At 42.1% G+C, this 19,348-nt stretch overlaps 1 protein-coding gene across 2 annotated transcripts in view; it reads right to left on the bottom strand.

Annotated features, from left to right (window-relative positions):
* Positions 1–14,742, bottom strand: part of GALNTL6 (polypeptide N-acetylgalactosaminyltransferase like 6) — a 919,665-nt gene extending 904,923 nt beyond the window's left edge. Inside the window, exons 1-2 of one of the 2 annotated variants that reach the window (XM_075066784.1) lie at positions 14,549–14,742; positions 13,152–13,462 (exon numbers count right to left, since the gene is read on the bottom strand). In XM_075066784.1, the coding sequence (XP_074922885.1) occupies positions 13,152–13,304 (153 nt within the window). In that variant the 5' untranslated portion in view covers positions 13,305–13,462; positions 14,549–14,742. Of the gene's footprint in view, positions 1–13,151; positions 13,463–14,197; positions 14,324–14,548 lie in introns of those variants that run through there. The other variant, XM_075066785.1, reaches the window with a different exon arrangement.
* Between the last annotated feature and the right edge of the window lie 4,606 nt (positions 14,743–19,348).

The raw sequence follows: 19,348 nt of genomic DNA, 5'->3' as shown, positions 1-19,348 counted from the left end.
TAATTATCCTGCTTCAAAACTTTCCTTTGCCACGATGCCTACAAAAACCTGACAATGGTTAGGCCACTGGTACACTGAGATCAGAGCCCATCACACTGACCAATACTGGGAAATACAAGGAAACAATGAGACAATCTGTTTCCATCTTTTATCTCGCCTTATACTTACGGCAAAGAATCCTATGGCACCTTATAGACAAACAGACATTTTGGAGCATGAGCTTTCGTGAGTGAATACTCACTTCGTCAGATGCATGTATCTGACGAAGTGGGTATTCACTCACGAAAGCTCATGCTCCAAAATGTCTGTTAGTCTATAAGGTGCCACAGGATTCTTTGCTGCTTTTACAGATCCAGACTAACACGGCTACCCCTCTGATACTTAGGCCATGGCTACACTGGTGCTTTACAGCGCTGCAACTTTCGCGCTCAGGGGTGTGAAAAAAAACACACCCCGAGCGCTGCAAGATACAGCGCTGTAAAGCCTCAGTGTAATCAGTGCTGCAGCGCTGGGAGCGTGGCTCCCAGCACTGCGAGCTACACCCGTAGAGGATGTGGAGTACGTAGAGGATGTGGAGTACGTGCAGCGCTGGCACTGTGACCACATTCACACTTCAAAGCGCTGCTGCGGCAGCACTTTAAAGTTTCAAATGTAGCCATAGCCTTATACTTATGGTAAGTTGTAAGAGCTTTGGGGCAGGAACTGTCCTTTTGTTCTGTATTTGTACAGTGTTGAGCACAATGACTGGAAGTCCTAGATGCTTTGATACTACAAATTAATAAATAATAATTTTGAAAGGATGTTTCATATGAAAAAGGCTGAAGGTTTTAGACATGCAAATAGCTGAATATTCTATCACACTTCGAGAGGAAAAACTATTATTTCATTAACGGACAATCAACACTTCTCTTAGTAGGCCACAAGGTCAAAGAACATCAAAAGTTACTCCATTTTCTATAGGGCCCCTTGCAGGTCAGTAGATGGAGAAAATGAATTCCCAAGTGGTAGTGAAATGTGCTATCCAGCTTCCACTATACCCGTAGTAAAAAGAATATAAGATGGCTATGTTGAGATGTTTGCTATGGGCCACAAAAAATAATAATAATAATAGGGCATAAAGTGGTTTTTTTTCCACTCAACTTGCTGGTTCCCCATGATGCAGGCAAGACTACTTTGGAGAAACTATAAAGCTTGTTCCTGTTTTCATGATTTTACTTGTGGCTTACAATAGTATCTCGTATTAGAATATAAACAACAAATCACTGCAATCATTCTGCACATTTGGGGAAATCCTCACTAATTTTTTCTACAAATTTGAAAAAATATGCCGGGATGTTTTTTCACAAATGCCCTGTAGTTTTCTATTTTCCCTGGCTATTGCTGAGTTCTCAACAGCTGCCACATTTGCCTATACAGCCCCTAAGTTATCATTATCTCACCTGGAGCTTTACAAAATACTTAGGGATAAAAAGTGGCTAGAGAAAGGGGAAGCATAGACTTCTCAACACACAAAGTTGTAGTAATTTAACTAAAGGTGTGACTTAAAACTGTATGTGCATACTCTTACATTGCTTATATCCTGTATCTTAGAGAAGAAGGACAAGCTAGAGAGGAAGGCTATCCGTGTTGGACTTCAGAGACACAGATGCACTTCTTTGCTCTGCCACAGAGTTTCTGTGTGCCCTTGGGCAAGTCAATTAGTCTATGCCTCCATTGTGCATCTGGGAAGTTGGGACAGTAGTAATTCTTTATCTCACAGAGGTGTTGTGAGCATAAATACCCTAAAGTGATTGTGATGTGCTCAGATACTATGGTGATGGGGATCATATAAGTACCATAGACAGACATATCAGTTCAGCCTGCCCATGCTAAACTGACAATCAATTTGAAACCAGCCTAGGTGTGTCTACATAGGAGTTTGAACCAGTTGAATTAAGTTTGCACAAGGCATTAGATTTGGGAGAGATGCAGTGTTGGTGATGGAGGAAAGAGAAGGATTGGGAGAACTAGATGACTTCTTTAATGACCCCTGCCAACCTACCTTCCTTAACCTGCTTTACTCATGACAAAGCCCTGCTTATTAGTGTACTGGTGGGAGCTAACTTAAGTACCCACTCATCCTAGTGCACCTAGGGAGCTAATTTAAGTACCCACTCATCTCTGATCTGTTCTGCTCTTGTGCACAGCAGAACATTGTGGAACACAGGCAGATGCAGTCTCCAGCAGCAGATGCTGGACACCCAGAGAAGCAAAAAAGCTGAAACATTCTTTCCCACAGACTCTCCAATGTGGGGAAGCCAGATAGACAGATTCGGGAGGGGGAGGAAAAGAGAGAAACAGTGGAAAGGGTATGCAAATAATAGGAGGAGGGGAATGATATGAGAGACTGGGGGCGGGGGGAAGAATTCAAGTCAGTAGGGTAAAAAGAGATTTGAGCAACCAAAAGGAAGGAGACTTGGAGGTAAGAGGATGATTTAAACAAACAGAATAGGGGTGATAGGAGGCTTCTAGAAAATAAGAATAAAGAGGAGTTACTTGACTTGTATGGTAACTTGAGTTCTTTGAGATATGTGGTTCTTATCTGTATTCGATTATGGGTGCACTTGTGCTTTATGTACCTGAGATCAGAAGATTTTTGCTAGCAGTGTATGTTAGTCCATGCCTTTGCCCTTTTCCTTCTTGTGCTCTAAAGAGAGGACGTATGTCATGCTGCAGAACAACCACCTCTCCAGTTTCTTCTCAACCATGAATCTTGCATAAAGGATCCAAAGCAGAGAGGATGGTGGCTAGGTAGTGGAACACAGACAGGGACCACACATCTTGAAGAATTTCAGATACTTCATGAGGTAAGTAACTTCTCCTCCCCCTCCAAGTGATAGTCCCTCCGTGTATTCCACTGTAAGTGACTGACAAGCAGAGCTCATTAAAGAAAGGTACAAGAGCTTCTGTAGTATCGATGACTGGAGGGCTTCTGTGCCAAAAGAAGCATCAGCTGAAGAAACTTGCAACAGGGTGTAATGTCTCATGAAGGTATGGACAGAATGCCATGTTGTAGGTTTACAGATGTCAGTAAGAGGAACATCTCAAAGTAAGATTACCAAAGTAGCTTCGGCCCTAATTGAGAGTCTAAGCAATTTTCTAAAACTTTTGTTCTTTGAAGGTAAAATGCCAAAGCTCAGTGGATCGGCTCACCTACTTATCTAGCTGAGGTGATGCTGACCAGAACCTTCACGGGCCTTCTGTTCTTTGATCCACCTATCTGTGGTTTGAATAGAGGCCTTGTTAATTCTGAAAGGACCAGACTTAAGCCCCATGATGGAGTAGGTTTCATTATAGCAAGGAAAAGCTATGACCAGACCTTTCAGACATTGGGCAGAAGGGTGAGGATGGAGTGGTCGTAAATTAGGGAATGGCAGGCAGAAAAAGCTGCTGTGTGTACCCAGATCTAAAGTCTTTAAAGACAGGATATATTAGAACATGATGTGGATGTCAGAGAGTCATCAGATAATACTGATACCAGACAGAACCTTTTCCACTTTTCTACGTAGCACTTTCTATTGGACTCCTTCCTACTATAGCTAAGGATAGCCTCAACCATTTGTGAATGTGTCCTTTTTAGAGTAAAAAACCATCCAAATACCAGACTGTCAGGTGGCGGGAAGCTGTATTGTGATGTTTGACCTTGCCTGTCCTAAGTGAAACAGTCCAGGAAGGATTGGATACCAGTGTATGAACATGCTGACATCTGAAAAATATTGTGCAAGCAGAATGGTCTGGACCATGTGGGAGCAATCAGGACAACCAACACTCCATCTAGTTTGATCAGTTGTCCCAACCATATGGAGTGACTCTTCTTGAACTTGAGCTCCTCTGGAACAGCAGATCATGCATTTTCAGTCCTTGTGAGATGCAGACAGATAATAGGATGGAACGCGCTCTCCCCTCCACCACCACCAAATTGGGAAAATATGTCTATACTATGAAATCTTGGAGCTTCCATTCATGGTCCTTGGAAAAAACTGTCCGCTGAGACTGTCTACCAGTGTGTTATGCATCCCTGAGAGCTGCACTGCCAACAGAGTGATCTGGTGGCAAATACACCAGTTCCAAAGATTGACAGTTTATATACATAGAGGTACACATATCATACCCTCTTGTTTGTGATGTAGAATACTGTAATCATGTTTGACATCACCTGGCTATACAAGGTCTGCATGAATGGCAGGAATCACTTGCAGGCTTCTCAGACTGCACACGCTTATACTTAAGTGCATCTGGGACTCTTGGAAAGTCCATGTCCCTTAGAGTGGGGTGCCAATCTAGATAAGTATATAGCACAAGGAGGCATCTGTGATTAATGTCTTGTGAGGCAGGGAGTCTTGTTCTTCCACCAGGGTAGAGAAGCTTGCATTGTGTGTGGAAATTGTTGCTAGCTTTTCCATACTGTGTTTGCTCAGCACATATACTGTTCAAACCAATCCTGGAGGCAACAAACTCAAAGTCCCATGAAAGGTGTCACGTAGGTGCAGGAAGATATGGAACCTAGGAGAATAAAACTGAATGGATTAATGTCTGTGAGCTCAGCTGATTTTAAGTGACAAGTTCTTTATAGATTGGAATCCATCCTAAGAAAGGTATGCCTTGGCACTGATCGAGTCCAATGTTGCCCCAACAAAATCTACAGTCAGTCTATAATCTAAAATGGACTTTTGCATGCAGAAAGTTTTATGCAGATTGCCAGTGAACTCAGAAGATTGACCAAAAGTTGAGGTTGCTGTCAGTTCCTGTTGATGAGATGGCTCCCTCAGTAATCAGTCATTAGAAATATCCTTGGTATAGTTGCAGGGCTGAAGGGAAGCACCTCTATTGATAATGGTATGGACACACAGTGAACTTTAGGAATCCTCTGTGGGAGGAATGGAGTCTATATAGAAGTAGGCATCTTTCATCCTGAGAGCTGTGAATCAGTAGTATTTGTTCAGTGGGGGAATTATTGAAACTGAACCTCAGTCTGCAGATACAATCATGGAGCTCTCTGAGATCCAAGATGAGACTGCATCCTACCTTCTTTTGGGGGATGAGGAAATATTTTGAGTAAAAATTCCTTTCCTCAGTATTACAACAGTACTGCCTCTATTGCTCAGAGATGAAACAGAGCATCTAGTTCTTGACTGTGCATCCTTTGGCAAGAGGGGTACCTGAAGAGAAATGGGGAAAGGAACTCTATAGTGTAGTAGGCAGTATGAGTCATGTCAAGAACCCATTTGACTGTTATCTGATAAGGTTGGAAGAAAAGAGACAGATGTCCACCAAAACTGGGTATCATAAGTTTGGGTAGATGGACATCGTATCTGGAGTGGTTCACAGTTCTTGGAAGTCCAAAAGTGTTTCTTAGTGGCAGATTAGAGTTGGAAGGAGGAAGAAAGGGAAATGTGTTTACTGCAACCGCTCTCATTTCTCTAGTGATTCATAACCCCTTCATCATTAAAGCATTGAGGTGCCAGTCATTGCTTATATGGTTCTGGCCTGTGGAATTTTCTCCTTGGTGTTGGAGTATAGATCACTAGTGAGTAGAGGGTTGCCCTTGAGTCTTTCAATAAGTATAACAAATCAGTTGTCTTCCCACTGAATAGATCGTCCCTTTCACAAACAAATCCTCCATACTAGGTTGGACTTCCCTGGAAAATCCTGAGGACTGAGGTCACAATGTCCTACTCACGACAATAGCTGTTGCCATCAAACAGGAGGCTGTGTCTGCTGCATTGACTGAGACTTAAAAAGATGACCTGGCAGGTTGCCTTCCTCAATGGCAGCTTGGAACTGTGCTCTGTCCTCCTGCAGGACCTTGTTAATTATTCCAAGCTTTCAGAATTAACTAACAAAGTTGTATTTGGATGCATGTATTAATGCCCCTGATAGAATGTTCTGTGGAACTATAGGCTGGGTGAAGTAAAACCTTTTCTCATGAACAGGTTCAAGCCTTCAGCTCCCTTATTGGAAGGGATGGATTTGGGCTGATATTGCTGGTTTCTTTCAGAGACCACTTGGCCCACTAACGAGTTCAGAGCAAGGGTGTGTAAATAAAAGTTCTGCTCCCTTGGCTGGTATAAAGTATTTATTTTCTGTCCTCTTTGGAGTGGGACTACATGTGGCTGGAGTATGCCAAACCACCCTGCCAAAGTCTAAAATAGCTTCATTAACAGGAAATGCTTTGCTAGATCCCATGTGCTACAGAATGTCGAGGAGTTTGAGAGGTCTCCTGCATTTTCTCCAGGGGGATGAGGAGCATGTCAATGACCAACCTTAATAGGTCTTGGAATCGCATGTAATCAGGTGGAGAAAGTGAGGCCAGCACAACCGCCTTGTTGGGGGATGATGATGATGATAACCCCATTGGTTCTGATTCTTCTTCCTCGTCCGTTAGTTCCTAAGCAGGTTCAGATTCCTCTTTCTAAGGAAGGAATGTTGTGATTTCCAATAGGTTGTTCTGACACAGGATAGCATATGTTTAGGTCACATGGTCCTCACTACAGCCATTAAGAAGGGTCAAATGGTGGTTGAGGTAGCCCCCATGGAATAGATATCACACCATTGGGCCCAACATGGGTGCATTGTATTATAAGAATGTAAAGAAGTCCAAGAAAGACTTTAAATCTTATATCTGGACTAACCTCCTGATTCCTCCTTACTGCAGGCAGTGATGGTCTCTTGCCCATGTTTGACATGCTTCTGGTATGGTAGTATCGATACTTGTGAGGATCGGATGGGAGACTCTACATCCTGGAGGATGACAATATCTTCATTGATACTGTATCTCACTGAAGGTATGTGGTGGCAAGGAAGACTCCTGTCCCTCTGTCTGGCAGAGTCGGCATTGTAAGAACTTTCAGTGCCAATAATTCCTTATTATACCATGATTATGCAATAGTTGGAGTGGGAGGAGCTTGATACTTCTCTTTCATCAATACCATGGATGGTTCCATTCCCGCAGATGGTCCCAATCTCAAATTACTCTTGCTCTTTAGAGCCAGAAGATTGGTACTCTGTCTCTTGTGAGTGCCTGAACTTCCTTTTACCAAGGGCACAGAATCTCACCCAACTTTGATGGCACTGAAAAAGGGGTCATATCTTCTTGAAAGTGAACCTAGAGGAGGATTTCTTTAATTGTTTAGGAGTGTGTTTTCTACCCTCCTAATGTCACCATGTGAAAGAATCTTTATGTCTACTATTCTCGGCCCTGGAATCTCAGTGCCTCCACCTGCTGTCTGACCCAGGTCAAACTGGGGCATCGTAGCATGATCCATAAGAGATCTTCAAAGTCTACACTCACGGGCTTGTTGAGTTCTGCTGCAGAAGGATCAGCAAACACTGCACTTCAAGAGGATGTGAGTTTCCCCAAGGTAGTAAGATGCACTTCAGATGGTTGCTGACAAGGAGGGCCTGGGGGTAGGAGAAATAGTTCTTGAATCCCAGGCATCCAGGTCACCCTGTTCAGAAGGAGGCGGGGAGGAAAGAGAGGGAACACCCAAGCCCTAAACTTATCCAAACTAAGTATTAAGAAATAGCTAAAGCTATCTAAAAGTATTAAAGGAACTTTTTTTTACAATTTTAATTGTAAATAAACTGAAGAAAGTATCAAGTGCTGCAGACACTGAATGGTTCCATCTCAGACCATGGGCAGCAGAATGGAACTGGAAAGTCAGTTGGTCTGCATCGCCCCTTGTGTCCTTGGTTCGGAGCAGTAGAGTGCAGGCATTGCTAACAAAAATCTTCCGATCTCAGGCACATGAGCACGCACAATGGAATACACAAAGATCATAACTTGAAGGTGAGGTTTTAATTTACCATGTTACCCTTCTCCACCCCACCTCTCCCCCCCCCGAAACAACCCCCCCTCCCACAACCAACAATAAAAAAATAACAGTAATTTTCAACACGAATCTATCTTTGGGATACCTTGACTATGAAAGGCATTACAGGAAAGTCTATCCCATGGAATCATTTTTCCTACATTAAAGAATAGTTGTATAGAATAAACATGGATACAACTTTATTACAGATGCATAAAACTGTGTTACAAAGATACCATTTCTGACAGGTTGTCCCCCACTGACGGGGTGCCACCTGATGTACTGGAGTCCCACTGAGCCCTCCCATTCCACCAGCCTGGGCTCCTTCACCCTGTGCTTTGCCAGGCCCTCAAGCACACAAACAAATTGGGACACGCATATCTGCAGAAAGACACAGACACTGAAATCAGCTCTGCAAGGGAAGAATCAACTAGAATATTGCCCAGCACTCAAGTGTACTCCCCCCTCTGGGGTGCAAACCCAAAATTGTATTGTCTTGCACTGCACAGAAAACTGTACACTGTAAGCTCATTAAATTCACCCCCTCCCTCAATGTGGATGAAGATATGCAGTTTTTTGGCTCCAGTTATGAGTTTCACATGCCGGTTTAGAGAGAACAAAAAAAAGTTTATTAACTACAAAGATAGATTTTCAGTGATTATAAGGGATAGCAAACAGATCAAAGTAGATTATCTTAGTAAATAAAAATTGCAAACTGAGCTTAACACACTAGATAGGTAGGTTATAAATTAGCAAATTCTAACCCTAAGTGATAAACAGGCTGGCAGATTCTTAAGGCACAAATTGCTTTGGGTTTCCCAGGTTTTCATACACAGGCTAAAGATCCTTCTAATCTGGGACCATCACTTCCCACAGTTCAGTCCTCACTCACCCCTCAGATGTTTCCAGGTGTGCTGTTGCAAGGAGAGTGAGGTACTCTCATGATGTCATTGTCCCCCTTTTATATCTTCTTCACACTTGCTGGAAAGCTCTTTTGCTGTGATCTGGGTCAAACACTTCCCATTGTTTAGTGCTGTCTCTGAGAGGTATCTATTGTACACAGTTCCTGGGGTAATCCTTGTGCTTGTGTGCATTTCCTCAATAAGCCATTAACATTGTACGGCCTTTTTAACTGTTGTACCACCGTCTACTCGTGGGTGTTTTCAACCTCACAACATGTTTCAGTAACACATAGAGAGTGAAACTTCATAACTTCACATACAACAATAACACATACAATCCAATGAGACATTGTCTACCAGATCAAGACTTCTAGAATGATACCGCACAAGCTATACTTTCTATAAAACATACATTAATTACATGGCAGTGGTGAATACTGGGGTGTCACACTATCCAAACTAACTAGCTCTGTATTAGCACTATATCATAGTGGCTACAGGATAAGCAACAACCAGTACTCCAATAAGAGAAAATGAGAAGTGAAATTAAAAGAGTGAATCAGAGTAATTTAATAACCAAACTCCTTTCCTTGGGCAAGTGACAAGAAAAGATCAGACAAGACACTTAAAATCATGTATATGAATATTTTGGTGACAAACAATATGAAGGGACAGAATGAATGAGTTACAATAAAGTAAAGCCAACTGTAAAAACTGTAAATAGAACTCAAATACGCCATGATGTGTTAAGGAATTAACAAGGCTATTGAAAAAAAAAAGAGACAGACAACATGGTCTATTAAATGTATCTTGTTTCCATGGTATAAAAAGGCAGACTGATTTATACAGAGTAAAAGAGAAATTAAATTTTATTTTTGAGATTTATATTTAGGGTTTCTTAACTGCCATTTAATTGTTAAACAGGATTTTTAGGGGGAATTTAATACTCTTTCCTGTCATTTTAGAACCCTTGGTCTGTGCCACTGTGCCTTTGCAGTCTCTGTTTAAATACTTGTGATGATAATTGCTCAATGTGTGTTTATCAGCAAAGTGATAAAGCTACCAAAATGTAAATAATCACTTCAGAAAACTACAAGAGACCAGAGAAATAAAATTGTATGAAACACTCAAGGATTAGTACTGCATATAAAATTAATGCACAATGACTTAAGTGATGATATACTCTGATCCAGTGTTGCCAGTATTGTATTTCCAACCTGATTTTGCATTTCCCTCTCATAAGGGCAAGCTTCAGTGTTAGCAATAGCTATGCAAGACTTCCATGATACAAGACTTTCACAATGTGATCTGATTAAGTTTAAGGATGGCCTACTGAAATTCTATTACTAATTATTATTACTAGGAACTGTAAAAATCATCATTTCACTGTAACATAGTCTATCAGCTCAGGTATATAAATAGCATAGATTTTCCCCACTTGCAACCATACCGTACAGCAGGGCCTCTTTCCTATATATAAAAGCAGACACCTCATTAACCATGTGATCCATTTTGACTAGATTGATGCCTGCTATTGTCATGATGTCAATGCTTCAGTCAGCCCACTATCATTCTTTGCACCCTATTCTGTAACTTGAAGATTCATGAGGTAATAATAATGGTTGACAGAACCTTCATTCACCAAGTAAGTTGGAGGATGTCTGCTTTAAAAATTCATTGGTAATTTTTATGCAATATAGAGAGTCAAAACACCATAAAACTATACCATTCCTCCAGTGAAGGACAGCTGATGCTTATTTCGCATAATGTTAGCCGAATTTTAACAAAGTAAAATATCAGCTCTGAAACTAGTACAGCCAATGTCAAAATATACTATAAAAATGTTGGACACATGTTTTATTCATGACAGCACAAGTCACTCCTGTTTCAGCCAATTGCTCACTTATTATTTTAAGGTCATAATTTCCTCTTCTTTCCCCCTCTTCCGAATCATATCCATATTATATAGTAACAGTCTAATTTTTCCAAGTTATACATGCTTTCTCTGACATCACAACTAAAATAAATCACAGCTAACTTTTTCGATATCCTGCTTAATTAGGCTTAAAATTAACTTGCAGCCTTCATACTCATTATTGATCAGTTTAGAATATTAATATAAAAAGTCTGTAAGAAATATAGTTTCACAGCTAAAGTTATTCTCTTTGTATAATTATTAGAAAAATGGGTCAGCAGAGTGTTGACATTGTTTTACTAATTCTCTCCCCTGAGATTACATTACAATCTTGTTTTTTGCTTTATATTTTAAGTTCTTTGGTTCAAAACTATTTGAATCCTTTGTTCCTTTTGTGCACCTTTGTCTATAATATAGCATACGTGACATCAACTGGATGAGTTAAATGTATGGTAGTAACATTACTCACCTCCACCTCTATCTGCTGTTCTCATTTGTTATGACATCTTCAACAACGAACCTCACTTAAGACAATAATATTGGACTGTAGGCAATTGAACAGATCCAGATAGTTTTGTAAAGTTGAAGTCAGGGCTGAAAGTTTCATTGCCGTGTTTTATTGTTTTTACTATTAGTTTTCTGCAGTCACATTGCTGTTCAATTAGCATTAGAAATAAAACTTAGTCAATTTTAAAGTTGCTAAAATCTTATTAGTAAGACTCATTAGATCTTCACACATTCCACCAGCTGATCTCTCAGAGGTGGTGAGTTCATTCTTGCAGTGTTTGTTTGTTAATTATTCCTTTTTTTGCTTATACATGTTGCTCTACTTAGGCTGTAATCTTTAAAACTAGAAAATATATCATATTTCTAGCCATGATTCTTTAGAAAACAGAAACTGTTTTTGTGTGTCAGTCATTGAAAGGTGGATTTCACATAGAACACCTTACCTTCCTTAAATCACCAGCTGAAGAAGAAACTGAAAAGATTTTAAGGTGGGGTTTTTTTTCCCTTGTAAACTACTGATAGTCCAAAATATTGATTGGTGGCTTTCTTTAGAAAAAAATATTTCTAGCCCCTATAATCTGAGATCCAATGTATTTTAAAAAAAAACCTGTAAAAACAAAGGATTCTTAAAATAGAGGAACTGAAGTGATTTCCTATTATTACAAAGTAGTATCTTCATTCAGAGCATTTTACAACTATACATAATAAGTATGGTAATGTGAAGAACAAACTTCAGTAGTAGGAAAACTGTTTGTTAGTGATATATGTCATTGTTCAACTGACTAGGCTGACAAATACAATTTGCACATATTGAATGTATGATCTATATGGGTGATGACCTTTGAAATTAAGAATATTAATATACTAAGATGATACATGATACTGTCTAATAAACTCATATCAAGGCTGTGAAAATGGAGATCAAATTAAACTTTTTTTTTTTAAATAACCAGCCTTAAAACATATCAAAGATTACACAGTGGAAACACAGCAGTGTTATCCTAAGCAAGTGATTATGAAATTTAAGAACAATTAGTGATTAAAAATATTGCATTATAACAACTCTCAATATATGTAATTTAATGTAAGTCTTATTGAGATTTAAGAGCAATATATAAACCTAATGAGCTGAATCATATTAAGAAAAAACAGGTTATAACAACTGCTGCTAATAACAACTGATGACTGAAGGACTGTAAATTTGAAAAATTTAAGTGCATATTATGACATCAAACACACAGCCTGATCTCTGTATACATTATCTATAGTTGTACCAGGCCATATTAACAACATTCAGCAGAAAGGAGAAGACTGACAGTCACTTATTTTAAGTTTCTAGTAGAAAAAGGAAAAGCAGTTCCTAGCAGAAGAGCAAATGGCAGTTAACTTGATTGGATGGTGAGCAATTTTTATAGACACACTACTGTATTTCCTTTTAGGAGGCATTACTGATTGCATGCTGGCTAGATGGAAGTTCTGATAAGGTCTGCACTTTTTGTTTGCCCCTAGTGAATATTACAGTCTTTGGGGGCCAAGTTTTACCCAGATATAGCCACTGGACTGTGCCTGTCTACATCAGTGTGCGCATCTGGTCCCAGATCGTCATCATTGCATAGTCAGATTTTGTAACTATTCATGTAAATGTTCTTCTGAGAAACTTATATCCATAGCTTAATTTACCTTCTACAACATCTCATTTAAGTTTTCTTGTATAATACATGCTTTCCTTTTCTCCACATTATATTTACTATTGGGATATCAAAGACGTCTTCGATCTGTTAAATATTATTTGGAATTCAAAGCAATCTCAAGTTAAAAATGACACATGAGCATCATTAAGTGCAAAATAGCTTTTTATAGCAGCCACGGATCAAGCTAAATTATGCTTTTAAATTTTAATGGTTGGTTACTTAGCAAACAAAACTGTATTCCCCCCCCCCCCCAACACACACACACACACACACACACCTCACTCACCTGCTGCTCTCCTGGCTCTGGGGATTTCACCAGGTGTTTATCCTTGTACAAAGACCACAGACCAATATTAGGCAGGAAAATTAAAGCCACCATGAACAACAACGTCATTTGCAAAAATCTCTTCTGTTTTCTCTTCATGGCAAATGGCAGCATATATAGAAGAAGATGAACTATTCCTTGCTCTCAGGGCCAATTTCCTTTCCCCTCTGTCTCTCCGCGTCACCTCCAAACTAGGAGTTGGTTAGGAGAAACTTTTGTTACAAGCCTCGAGTCACCACCAATCCTCACAGTTCACAGGGGGAGTTTGTAACCTGCGGAACAAACGGAAACACAGATTCACTTAATTCCCCCACAACTGCGACTGAAATCATTGCCCATCGACTGAGGCTTTCCCGAGGAAACAGTGAAGCACATGATCAGTCCACGTTAATATAAAACAGAGTAAATATGATCGAGTACTAGACTGATCAGAAGTCATTGAGAAATCGATAGGACAACAAATGGTTTGCGGGAAATTGGGTGGGAGCTGGGGGGCACGCGCGGTTTAAAGCTCGCAATTCCGCAACCCACTGATCAGAGTGGGACTTCCAGGGAGCAATCTCCAAGCTCTTCCTTTGCGAGATGAAATGCTACCTCTGCCTCTAGCAGGAAGAGACCATCTCCCCCATCAAAACAGCTGCTTCCCACAACGGAAGAAATCCGGAGCTACAAGGTGAAGCTGCAGCTAGGACCGAAGGAGAGAACAGGAACTCCAGTTTGAAAGGCGAGCTCTAAACTCCTTGATCCAAACACACACCCCTCCAGAGACCGCCTCGGTTTCCCCTCCTCTCCCTCAAGTCTCAACTACATCAAGTACACTTCGTGACAGAGGGAAAGAGCTCCCTTAAAGGATACAGCTGACATCATTACCAGCAAAATACCAACTAGTCTGAGACTTACCCTCCCCCCTTCTAGGCACCGTTATCGTATAGCAAAGTGCATTCACCACCGCTCCGTCCCTCTCCCTCCCGGACAATATTTTCACACTTTGATGCTGTTCGTGTTACCATTCTTCTCCTGGGACTGATCAAGCAGAGAATAAAGGAAAACATCACGAGCTCCCCAATTTATGAAATAAAAAATGCGCAAAGATAGAAAGCTCTAAGTGTGCAGGAGGGACTGGCAAGGGGATAATCAAGCGGGATGAACAGCTCCCTCCCAGTCACCTCCTCCTCTAGCTCTGGCTCGCTCTCTAATGGCTTTCAGCTGAGATGTTAGCTGGGGTACAACATGTGCACGGGATCTAACCGGGGGGGAGGGGGACATCTCTCCCAGCTCCAGTTTAAACAAAGCAGGAGGAGGCGCAGGGTAAAACCATGGATCTCTGCGCTCCCGGACTCGGCCCACGTCGCCCTCACCTCAACCCAACGGTTCCGGGCCACAAAGAAGGAGGTAAAGGCCCGAAGTAGCGGTTGTTTCCTGGGCTCTTTCTCGTCGCCTCCTTCATGATGAGTTCCCGGGGAGCAGCAGCTGCGAGCTGGCTTCGCCGGCGAGGAGACCAGCAGGAGGGTGGGAGGAGGCGGGGGGGATACGAGGGTTACTGGGCACAGAAAGCTGCTCTTCCTGTTCCCGACGCCTTAGTAGTAGGAGCAATTCCAGAGCCGGCCGAGGCAGGTAAAGCGTCCGGCTCCCGATCGGCTCCGCTCCTGGCCACAGAAGCTGGGGGCGGCTGGTGCTTCTTGTCTCCCCGTGCTGGAGGCAGCAGCGGGCCCGGCCGGGCGGGTCCCGTGCAGCCCCTGGATGGAGCTGGGGGTGGATGCTGGCGAGGCTGTTCTGTGAGGAGACTCGCGGAGCTTCCCAGCGCAGCAGCCCGAGCGTTTGCATGGCGTTAGCTGCGGGGCCGCGCCGCCCAGGAGCCGGGGAGAATCCACCGCTCTGCGCCCCACCGGCCTCCAGGGGGCCGACATGCTGGGCTGGGGCGGCAGCTCGAGCCCCGCGGGCTCCACTGCCCCGCGCGTGCCCGCAGCAGGGTTGGCGGGGGCAGCGCTGGCTCAGCCAAGGCCGCTGGGGTGGCGGGGAGAAGCCGGGAGGCTGGCTCGAGGGTGGCATCACAGCCTTGGGCTCTCAGGCGCCGTCGAGTAATAAAGGGACCAGATCCATCCCTGGGGTGAGAGCAGGGAGCCTCGGGGGCCGGGCCCCAAAGCGTGGGCTTTAATTTCAGTCCCCTTCAGCACCTCCCCGGAATGATCTGCGCCCGTGGTGTCAGTCACCTTCCCGGAGTATCCTCTGCCTAGCCCACCCCCGCTCGTTAGCCTGATGGGTCCCCCGAATCGGGGGAGACCCTGCTCCTAAAGCACGCTGTCCGTGGTGTATATTTATGCCAGCCACCCAAAACATGACCAAACCTCCTTTGCCTATGTTGTAAGCTTTTGAAATACCACAAATCTCTAACCTGAGTCAAACATTTTCGGGTTCAAGCTCTGTTTAGGAAGGAAAGTGGAAGGGGAGTAGAGACTTTAAATATGGCTCCGTGCATAGGACAAACAGTGTGCCAGTCTGCCCTTGCTGGCCTGGTTGTTAGAAATTCCTCCCCCAGGTGAGGAGGGTGGGTCTTTAAATTTAAATTACATGAAATGAGTTGCCCGCTCTCTTCTCCCCCAACAAGACGTTCATAATCTCAAAGACCATGAGTTATCCCCGATTGTGCATAGGGTGAATGTTGGATTACAAGGTATGCTTGACAGTCACACAAGCTGTATATTTCTGTGTAAAGAGCAGTAACTCAGTCATGCATTAAAAAGGTCACCAAGTCCTTGTTGCTCATTATTTCTATTAGCCACTGAAATATTGACAGGGTTCTCTGGACTCCGTGGAGCACTGGAGCTATCCTGCAGCAAAACCCTATGCATAAATCTGAAAATTGTGAGTTGGTAGAAAATGCCTGGCAGTACATGTGTGACTAGTTGTTCTGTGCATTTCAACTTGAAGAATTTCAGTGGATGGAGTGGAAATCCAGGAACGTTGCACAGAAGTAGGGAAGATACAGTTAAAAGGGGTCCAAGTTGTGCTTACTGACAAAGAGAGGTATACCAGGAGTGAGGAAATTGTTCTTTTGCTTCACCCTCCCATATCCTTTAGCTTCTGGAGAAGAAATCCCCTAGTGTCATTCCTGGAAGATATGTCACTTACTGCCATAGAATTGCACCTGCAGAAATAGATTCCAAGGCTAGATGGGATGATTGTGATCATTTAGTCTGACCTGCTGTATAAAATATACTATCAAATCTCTCCAAACTAGAACCTATCTTTTGGGGAGAAAAAACATCCAATCTTGATTTAAAAGTTGCTAGTGATGGAGAAATCACCAAAACCCCTTCATAAATTGTTCCAATAGAGTTAATAACCCTCGCTGTTAAAATTATACTCCTCAATTTATCTAGCTTCAACTTCCACCCATTGGCTCATGTCATACCTTCCTCTGCTGGATTCAAGAGTTCATTATGAAATAGTTGTTCCCCTGGAGGTGATTACATACTGTAATCAAGTCATCCCTTACTGTTCTCTGTTAAGCTAAATGTAGTGAGCTCCTTGAGTGTCACTATAAGACACATTTTCTATCCTGTAATCTTTATTAGAAGTCTTCTCTCAACCCTAATTGTGGACACCAGAACTGGACACAGTATTCCAGCAATGGTTACACAAGTGACAAATAGAGGGGTAAAATAACTTCTCTACTCCTGCTTGAGACTCCCGTGTTTATGGATCCAAGGATTAGCTCTTTTGATTTAGGATTGCCCAGGAAGTTCATGTTCAGTTGAATATTTACCAAAATCCCCAAACAGTTTTCAAAGTCACTACTTCCCAGTAGTGTCCCCCATACTCTGAGTAGGTTCTACATTCTTTGTTCTTAGATTTATATACTTAGCCTTATTAAAATGGCTGCTTGCTTGCATCCAGTTTACCCAGCAGCCAGATTCCTCTGTATTAATGACTTTCCTTCTTCATTATTTATTGTTTCTCCAATTTTGTGTCATCTTCAAACTTTAGTAGTGATTTATGTTTTCTTCCATGTCATTGATTTTTAAAAAAAGTTATAGGTCAGGCTAACAATCCATCCCGATAAGGCCCCACTGAAAATGTACCTAGTTGATAATTCCCCCTTACATTTCCCTTTTGAGACCTAGCAGTTAGCCAGCTTTAAATCCGTTTAATGTGTACCATATTAATTTTGTATCTTTCTAGCTTTTTAATCAGTGTTGTGCAATAATAATGCAAATATCTTACAAAAGTCTAAGTATATTACATCACACCATTAATTTTATCAACCAAATTTTTAATCTCATCCAAAGAAATCAAAGTTTCACTGGATCTATTTTCCATAAACCTATTTTGACTGGCATTAACTTTATTATCTTCCTTTAGTTCTTTATTAATTGAGTCCCATATTAGCTGTTCCATTATCTTGCCAGGGATCGATGTCAGACTGACAGGCCTATAATTACCCAGTTCATCCTGTTTACCCTTTTTAAATATTGGCACACCATTAGCTTTCTTCCAGGCTTCTGGAACTTCCCTGTTCTGAAACTGTAAGTAAGGCAACTCAGGGTCAAAATGGAAGTCAAATGCATGAAGTCTTGTGGGGCATCTGAGCCTAGTCAGGGGAAGACAATCAAACCCCATGGATTTTCTGGATCCCCAGTTTGGGGAAGCTGAACCTTGAGAGCGCGTGGTAATAATGCAACCTTTCTGATGTGGTTGGAAGTCCACTACCTTTTCCTCACCTAAAAGTGCTCCCCGGATGTTGTTTCTGTATTGCTTTGTCTCCCTCACTTCATGGACCATGGTGGTGTGAATTTTCCATCCCATATGGACACAGACTGAACGTTCAGCAGCTATAGTAGTGGCAGAGATTGGCATTTGTGGCAGCATGTGTTGATCCTTTTGATCATGACTTTACCAACATGTTAGTCAGTCTGCAAATAGTACTGATCAGCCCTGCCTTGGTGGTGGCTTTCTCTTTGGGAATCTACTTTCCAGGGGATATATTCTATGGCAAGAGCCCAGTGCTGCAAAGGTGAAGCCACAGAAGACATAGTACTCAGTAATAAGGCACATTATTGTAGCCTGCAAAAAGGAACTTGCTCTAGACCATGAATAAACCCTGTGGAGTTAAGATTAATAACCTGTAATTTTCCAGTATAAAAATGTAACTAAGTTAATGGAAATGGAGAGAACAATGATTGTTGTATCTAACACCAGTTGATACGTTAAGTCAGGAGAAAGTGAAATGACCAGACTTCCAGCCAGTTGATCTATTGCTTCAGGCTGCATAGTGCTAAAAAAAGAGGGGAACAATATGACTTTCAGGAGAGGTTTTTCTGTGACCGTTACTACCTAGGTCTGAAGTAGGGTTGTCAGCCAATAGTGATATAGATACTTCTGGTACTGACTTGCCTTTAAAAGGATGCTTCCTCATTGTTCAAGTACTTGTGGGTCGCTCTCAGCTCACCTCATAAGTGTTTGTCATGATCTCTCATCACTTGTCCTAAGGCTGGCTAATATGAGGACAAGGACACTTGTGCTGTTGTATTGATAATAAAGAAGGGGAAGCCAGCAATATAAAAACAGAGGGAAGCACTTATTGTAAATCACCTATACGTGCACACACAAATATAAGAATGACCATACTGGGTCAGACTAATTGTTCATCTAGCCCTGTCTCCTGACAGTATCTGGTGCCACAGGCTTCACAGGGAATGAACATTCCCCTGGCAAAGAGTTCCACAGATTGGCTGGCTGTGTGTTGTATGGAAAAGTACTTCCTTATGTGTGTGTTAAACCTATTGCTTATTAATTTCATTGGGTGACCCCTAGTTCTTGTGGTGACTTTACCCAGAGTACAAGCTGCACCAATGAGCAACTCTCTCCCCTCAGTTATCCAGTCTGGGCTGCCTTTTACACTGTTTTGCTATGAGAGCTACCACTTGTGGTCTGCTTCCACAGCTATAACATGTAAGTTACTCCCAGATATACCGTGTGAGTGTTATGCCACTCATAAATTACACCGGATCCTGTGCTCCACATAGGACTAAACAAGAACTCTCTCTTCCCTTGTAGGTTCTAGGACTAGCTGCTACAAGAAGCAGTCATTAATGATGTCTAGAAATTTTATCTCTGTATCCCATCCTGAGGTGACATGTTCTCATTCAACATGAGGA

The sequence above is a fragment of the Chelonoidis abingdonii genome, chromosome 5 (genome assembly GCF_003597395.2).
Source record: "Chelonoidis abingdonii isolate Lonesome George chromosome 5, CheloAbing_2.0, whole genome shotgun sequence".
Taxonomy (NCBI): domain Eukaryota; kingdom Metazoa; phylum Chordata; order Testudines; family Testudinidae; genus Chelonoidis; species Chelonoidis abingdonii.
This window is presented reverse-complemented; position numbering and strand designations above follow the sequence as displayed.